At 46.6% G+C, this 7,962-nt stretch overlaps 1 protein-coding gene across 1 annotated transcript; it reads left to right on the top strand.

Annotated features, from left to right (window-relative positions):
- CCL8 (chemokine (C-C motif) ligand 8) lies at positions 5,731-7,233 on the top strand. The gene is given in 3 exon segments (NM_001164515.1): positions 5,731-5,828; positions 6,618-6,735; positions 7,103-7,233. Coding segments are annotated over 3 exon segments (300 nt in total). The 5' UTR covers positions 5,731-5,752; the 3' UTR covers positions 7,209-7,233.

Below are 7,962 nucleotides of genomic sequence, written 5' to 3'. Positions count from 1 at the left end.
TCTAAATCATTGCCCAGGGCATTCTGATACTACAGGCAGGTCTGGGACCAAGGCATTGGATAGTCTTTGGGGCTTCTGGGCACCCCATTGGATTGTTCTGCCTGGTTCTTATCTTCTAACTAGGAAATCGAACGGTGGCTTTTGTGCAGACCTGCCCACGCACAAGCCCTGGCTTGTCACAGAGGGGTTGAGCAGCCTGTGGCAAATCATTCCACCTCTGTCCTTCCCCCTCTCCATTGTACAGGGAAAGGGCTGAATGAAGTAAACGCAAATGTCACTTCTAAGGCATTCAATCCTTTTGTGAGCATTGAGGACGGCGGGCACAGAGCTGAGAAAGGAAAGCAGAAATCCTGATTCTCAGGGATGTTCCCCATTCTAACCCCTTTCCCCGAGACCCATATGAGAATCGAGACTATTTCCACAGCAGGGTACCTATTTCCAGCCCTCTCTTCGCAGGGGTTTTTTCCTAGCCTCAGGCGCCCTTTCACAGCCACTGAGCCATAGATCAGGGAGTAGTCAGAACGGATCCCATTGTGGCTCAGCCGGTTAAGAATCCAGTGCTGTCTTTGTGAGGCTGCGGATTCAATCCCTGGCCTCGCACAGTGGGTTAGGGATCTGGCATGGCCCTGAGCAGTGGTGTCGGTCGCAGACACAGCTCAGATCTGGTGTGGCTGTGGCCGGGGGGCGGGCCGGCGGCTGCAGCTCTGACGCCACCTCTAGCCCAGGAATTTCCATATGCTGCAGGTATGGCCATAAACCAGAAAACAAACAGAACACCAACCAAACAAAAAAGCTGCTTTAGGAAATCACGTGTTGGGAAGATGCGGAGGAGGAAAAAAGGCGAGAAGGCCGAGGGACCAGTTCCGTGACCATCACAGCCAAGCTGCTGGAAAAAAAAAAAAAAAAAACAAAAAAAACAGCTGTTTCACTTGCATGACCTAAAGTTTCGTTTTAAGTTTTTATGTTGGATTTCTCGAATTTAGTTGGAGAACAAAACAAGTGAGGGAAATTGCATAATCAAAATGACTTACCCCTTGAGCTCTCTGAGCTCCCTGTAGAATGGAGACCCCGCTGCCCCTTGGCGGGGCAGCCCTGGGGTCTGACCCCAACCCCTCTGAGCATTCCACTCCTCTGGGTCACAGCATGATCTCAGCACCCAACTTCTCATCTGCTGCTGGGAGACTCTTTCTCTTTCTCCATTTATCAGAGACATTACCAGAAATCTATTTCCAGCACATATATTGGTTGGGAAGCAATTTTTTGATTTTTTGATTTTTTGTCTTTTTTTTTAGGGCCACACCCATGACATATGGAGGGTCCCAGGCTAGGGGTCTAATTGGATCTGTAGCCACCGCCCTATGCCACAGCCACAGCAATGCGTGATCCGAGCCACGTCTGCGACCTACACCACAGCTCACGGCAACGCCTGATCCTTAACCCACTGAGCAAGGCCAGGGATCGAATCTGCAACCTCAAGGTTCCTAGTTGGATTCGTTTCCGCTGCGCCACAACAGGAACTCCAGGGCAGCAATTTTAGAGAGAACTTGTGCAAGAGGCCAGGAAAGACACTCTGGGTCGCTTCCTCGCTGTCCTAGAAACTATACCCTTCTTATCTGACTACCAATAACCTCTAGCATATTGAGTACATATCATAGGCTACTCATCCTGCAAAGTAAGTTTTGGGTACCAGGTAATTTAATATTCACAATAAACCCCATTTCCACATCAGGAAAGTAAAGACTAGGTAAGGGATTTGAAGTATAAAGTTATGTAACTGGTGCCTTCTCTAACACAGATGTTAACTTGAGTTCCTAATATCCAAATCCAAATTTTTTTTAGGGCTGCAGCATATAGAGGTTCCCAGGCTACAGGTTGACTAGGAGCTGCAGCTGTTGGCCTATGCCACAGCCACTGCAACGCCAGATCTGAGCTGAGTCTGCCAACTACACCAGAGTTCACAGCAACGCCGGATCCTTAACTCACTGAGCAGGGCCAGGGATTGAACTCATGTCCTTATGGATGCTAGTTGGTTCTTATCCTGCTGAGCCACAACAGGAACTCCTCCAAATCCAGATTTTTAACCACCATGCTCTTTTGCCTGTCCTAGGGCTGACCCCAAGAATGCTTTTCTGACAGCTCCTGGGCATGCAGCCTCTCTGGTGTCTGACCAGATCCTTTGCAGACAATCATAAAAGAATTAAGTTACGGAAGAGCCTAAATATGATTTAATCCAGGAATAGCAACTGTAGGAAAGAGATGGTGCCACTTTCTATTACTGTACCCATGGCAGACATCACTAATCAATCACAGCCTTGCATTCAATAACCCAAGGTAAGACCTCCCTGGAGTTTTTGTTTTAACAATCATTTCTGGTTATCTGCCGTAATCTATTAAGTTAATAAATGACTGAAAACTGTTTGTTATCCATGAACTTGTCAAAACACCCTATTTTATAGATGATGACAATGAATCTCAGAGTTAGGAATGACCATGGTGGAGTTCCCACTGTGGCTCAGCAGGTTAAGAACCTGATATAGTGTCCATGAGCATGTGGGTTTGATCCCTGGCCTCGCTCAGTGGGTTATGGGTCCAGCATGGCCACAAACTGTCGTATAAGTCCCAGACACGGCTCAGATCTGGCATTGCTGTGGCTGTAGCATAGGCCTTAGCTACAGCTCTAATTTGACCCCTAGCCTGGGAACCTCCATATGCCACAGGCATGGCCCTAAAAAGAAAAAAAAAAAATTTTCCCCATGCTCACATTGGGAAAGTTACTGGCTACCTACTGGCTAGTTATGGCCACCTCAGGACTAGAATCCAGGGTCTTGACACTTAATTTCTTTCATTTGACTCGTGCTTGTGGCTTCTCGATAATATCATTTTTGCTACTATTTCTGTCAACTGCTTGTAGATGCACTTTCCACATGAAGGCGGCTCAGAGGAGGAAGTTACAAAGTTGCGAGGGTGTTCTGTCGGAGGGAGACTTTATTTCTGAGCGAAAAATATATGAAATGAGCCCTTAGACAACACATGCTCACGGATTGGTGCTGCCTGCTGCATCTGGCCGGGGGATTGCCTGGAAAAGCTCAAGTTCCCTTCTGGTCAGAAGAAATCCTGATGGTAGCAATTAGTCCCACGTTCCGCAAAGTCTTTCCTCTTCCAAGTGCACACAGTATTTGCAATAAAGGGAAAAATGCATGAGGTACATGTTCAAAACCCCCTTCTGAATCAATAAGAACCAATAAAAGGCCATCTGATATAAAAGCATGTGTGTATTACTCACGAGAAAAAATAATGAACATGCACAATTAAAAAAACCAAATAAATTAACATATAAGCACAACGGTGCTGTGCTTTTTGCTTTTTGTTTCCTTTATGTAGAAGTACAATTTACACACAATAAAGTGCTGAAATTTCTTAAGCCTGCAATTTCATGAATTTTATTTTTATTTATTTATTTATTTTTGCTTTTGAGAGCCGCACCCGTGGCATATGGAGGTTCCCAGGCTAGGGGTCCCACCAGAACTGTAGCTACCAGCCAACACCAGAGCCACAGCAACACAGGATCCGAGCCGCATCTTCGACCTACACCACAGCTCACGGCAACGCCAGATCCTTAACGCACTGAGTGAGGCCAGGGATCAAACCTGCATCCTCGTGGATGCTGGTTGGGTTTGCTAACCACTGAGCCATGATGGGAACTCCCAATTTCATGAATTTAAAATATGTAGACAACTGTTTTAAGCTCCACTCTGATGAGGACATAGAATATTTCTGCTTCTGGAAAAAGCCACAAAGGAAACAACTATTTCACAACCTAGTTTTACTTTCCAACAAGATAAATATCTTCTGGAGTTCCCGTCATGGCTCAATGGTTAACAAATCTGACTAGGAACCATGAAGTTGCAGGTTCAATCCCTGGCCTTGCTCAGCGGGTTAAAGATCCGGCGTTGCCGTGAGCTGTGGTGTAGGTTGCAGACGCGGCTCGGATCCCGCGTTGCTGTGGCTCTGGTGTAGGCCGGTGGCTACAGCTCCGATTCAACCCCTAGCCTGGGAACCTCCATATGCTGAGGGAGCGACCCAAGAAATGGCCAAAAGACAAAAAAAAAAAAAAAAAAAAAAAAGATAAATATCTTCTTAGAAACTGTCAAATATTTTTAAGAATAATAAACTCACCTTCAATGAAGAGGCCTATCTTCCAGCAACATAATAATGCTGTAATTTGATGCAGAGCCTTAATAATAACCACACACTTTGATTTATTAATCCCTTAGCTATGGAATTGAGTGGGGACATTGATGATAATGTTACATCAGCTTTCTCTTCATCATTGTTTGTGACTGTGAAAAATAGAAATTATGTAATTCCCAACTCTAGAGAAAGGCTTCAGTTAATTATGGTGACTTGACATATGGATTCCTGTGGAGTCCTGAACATTCAAGATGATTGGAAAATATTGAATGACGTGTCGAAAGTCCGAAAATGTTCATTGAAACGGCAACATGCAAAGTTGAGTTTGATGATGAGATTTTAGATTTAATACCAAAAGCAACATGTATGAAAGGAAAAAATTGATAAATTGGATTTTATTAAAACTCTGTGAAAGACATTGTTAAGAAAATAAGCTACTGTCTATGGGCAAAAAGTTTGCAATACACATATCCGGTAAAGGATTTGAATGAAAAATACACAGTGAGAGAGTTGCCGTTGTGGCTCAGCAGGTTACAAACCTGACTAGTATCCATGAGGATGCGGATTTGATCCCTGGCCTTTGTCAGTGGGTTAGGGATCTGGCTTTGCTGTGAGCTGTGGCGTGAGCTATGGGTCAAGAATGTGGCTCAGATCTTGTGTTGCTGCGGCTGTGGTGCAGGCCAGCAGCTGTAGCTCTAGTTCAACTCCAAGTCTGGGAACTTCCATAGGCCACAGGTATGGCCCTAAAGAATTTACACACACACACACACACACATTTATATATATACAAAGAATTTTTTTAAAGTCAATTGCAAGGAAGCAAACAACCCATTTTTCTAAACGGGCAAAAGATCTGATGCCAAAAACAAAAGGCTTTTTTCAAACAGCCTTTCTGAATCTACCTGACTCTCTACCGGAATCTACCTGAAATATTGGGCTTCGGCATGAAATGCTTCACTTGGAAAGAAAGTTCAGATAAAATATTTGGAAATCCAGCCCCCTGTAAGCTCAGCATGTACTGTCCAGTTCTTAGGTTCCATGACCGAACATTCTAGGGCATCAGGCCTTGAAGATAAAACTGTTCTGCCAAGGTTCCATTAAGCAACCTGTATGAGGTTCTAAAGGAGCAGGACGAGATGAGGGGGCGAGGACCTCCCGCCCTTGATTCTTTTCATTCCAAGGAACCTCAGCTTCCACCGTCCCTTTCCTACAGATCACGCTCCATTTCAAAGAAATCATAGCCCTTCATTGTCCAATGAGGTCACTTTCTACATTTTGCTGCACAAACCACATGCCCTTCCACCGCGGGCTCCACAGTCTAACAACTGATGGAAAATCTACAACTTCCTCTTCTCAAGGGTTGGGAAACCACCGCCAGGATTGGGTGTCTACTCAGCACTTGGGGGGCTTGTTCTTCCTTCCTTAAAAACGACTCTGCCAATGCCCCCTGCTCTCTATAAAAGGCAGGCAGATCGGCCAGGGGAACCAGAGCTGCAGAGAGGCTGAGACCCACTTAGAAATCACCAACGCTCAGCTGAAGCTTCCAGGCTCCCGCTCCAGCATGCAGGTCTCCGCAGCCCTTCTGTGTCTGCTGCTCACCGCCGCTGCCTTCAGCACCCAGGTGCTTGCTCAGCCAGGTAAGGCGCCTCGCTTCCAAAGCCTTAACATTTGAACTACCCCAGATCCTAACACCCAGCGTGGGGAGGCATTCCAGGCTTGCTGCATAGCCCTCGTTACCGAGCCGGAGAAAGTGAAAGCCAGAGGGGAATTAAGAACGGTTGGCCTGTCACAACTTGTCAGAGGTAGAACCAGAACTAGAAGCCCAGGCCCCTGGGGCTCGATCCATGTTCTTTCCTGACACCAGTGTGGGGACACTAAATGCAGCCACCGCCTTAACAGCCCTCACCTTGTTTGGAAACGTTGATGCAGAAGGAAGGACCATTTTCAGGCATCAGAGGAGAGGAAGAAATTCCTGCTAGAGGTTTCACATTTTGGATTATGGTCCCATGTAGCTTCCAGAACAGTGGCTATGCCAGGAGAATAAGGACCCAGAGACACCTCAGCATGTGACGTAGGTTGGCTCTAAGCCCATGGGGACAAACAGCTGGGAATCGAGGTCTTAGAACTCATTTCCCCAGGGTTAGAGGTTTTAGAGTCAAATGACCCTGGAAGGATTCATCTTGTGACTCAAAATGTATCCATTTGCCCTCCACAATGAGGGACCCCACCGCTGGAAAGAGGAGATGGATTCACAGCTACTTTGTATCTGTGGGATCAGGATGAAGGCCCTGAACTTGACAGTGGTGTGGTCCAAGTCAGACCTGGTGTGTTTGCTTTGCCTTCTCCTACCTGCTGCTCCTTTGCCTGCAAATGCTTGCTTCCAATACATCGTCTCGCTCTCATGCTTCGCAACATGTGTTTTTCAGATTCAGTCTCCATCCCGATCACCTGCTGCTTCGGTCTGGTCAATGGAAAGATCCCCTTCAAGAAACTGGAGAGCTACACAAGAATCACCAACAGCCAGTGTCCCCAGGAGGCTGTGATGTGAGTGAGCCATGCCCGGGCACCCTCAGCCCAAAGACCTGAGTTCTACACGTTGACCTGAGTCAGATGAAGATACGCCCTAATCCCAAGGACTCGTTACCCCGTAGATAAGCTAAGCCCACTCACCCCAGGCTCCTCATCTAGGAGCTTGGTCAGATCATCCCAGACCCTTCAGCCAGGAGCCTGGAGGGCTCCCTGGGAGCAGTAACAGCTGTATTTCCCTTCCTCCCGTGTCCCTTTCCTCCTGTCCCCATCCAAGCCCCTCCCCCAGGGAGCAAGGGCTAATCAGGTTTAGGGGCTCACGGACCACACACCGGGGCAAAATCTCCACCACCCTCCATCTAACTGAGCCCTCTTTTCCCTACAGCTTCAAGACCAAAGCCGACAAGGAGGTCTGCGCGGACCCCCAGCAGAAGTGGGTCCAGAATTCCATGAAGCTCCTGGACCAGAAGTCCCAAACCCCAAAGCCTTGAACCTACCTACCTGGACTGCGAGACCACCACAGTCTTAGGAAAATCTTATTTATTTCCTCCCCTCACCTTCCCCGGGTGCAGAGTGATATTATTTTAACGTCCTCCAAGAGGTGCTTTGTTTAATAATTTAAAACACAATGTTTTGTAAACAATATTTAATGGTATTTAAGTTATTGATGTCTTAACTTCATCTGCCACCTAATGAGTATTAAAAAAAAAAAACCACAGCACCTGTTGACCAGGTTTTCTCTTCTGTGACCTCAGTTAAGTTCACGGCGAGATGGCATTTCTCTCTCTCTTCTCTGCCTCTGGTACTGTGAAGCCTTCTGCCGATCTTCGGCGTGAAACACTTCTGCTTTCTTAGGAAACGAGTCCTCTTGTAAGCCGAAGTGTGCTGGGCAGTATTATTGTTGAAAGTGATGTTGTCACACAGCTGTGGACATTTCAAAATAAACAGTACATACATTTTTAAACTCCTTGGTCTGCTTTTTCACGGGGTGACCTTTGGTGGGGAGAAAGAAAATGACAGCAATGGGGGACAATTTGGGGTGTGAGGGTCCGCCTCTAAGACATCTGCTGAAATCAAATAGGATTAGGGAGCACTGTTCCAGCCTGTGGCTCTAGTCCCTAACCTTGCCTGCCCCTATTTTGTAGGCTCCAGGTTCCCATGCCTTTTCTCATCACACTTATCCTTGCCCTGTCTCTCTCTCTCTCTCGTGATCTCTTGCAACAATCTTCAAACTTTTTTTCATAA

This window comes from Sus scrofa, chromosome 12, assembly GCF_000003025.6.
Source record: "Sus scrofa isolate TJ Tabasco breed Duroc chromosome 12, Sscrofa11.1, whole genome shotgun sequence".
Lineage (NCBI taxonomy): Eukaryota > Metazoa > Chordata > Mammalia > Artiodactyla > Suidae > Sus > Sus scrofa.
Note: the sequence above shows the minus strand (reverse complement) of the source record. Positions and strands in the feature narration are given on the sequence as shown.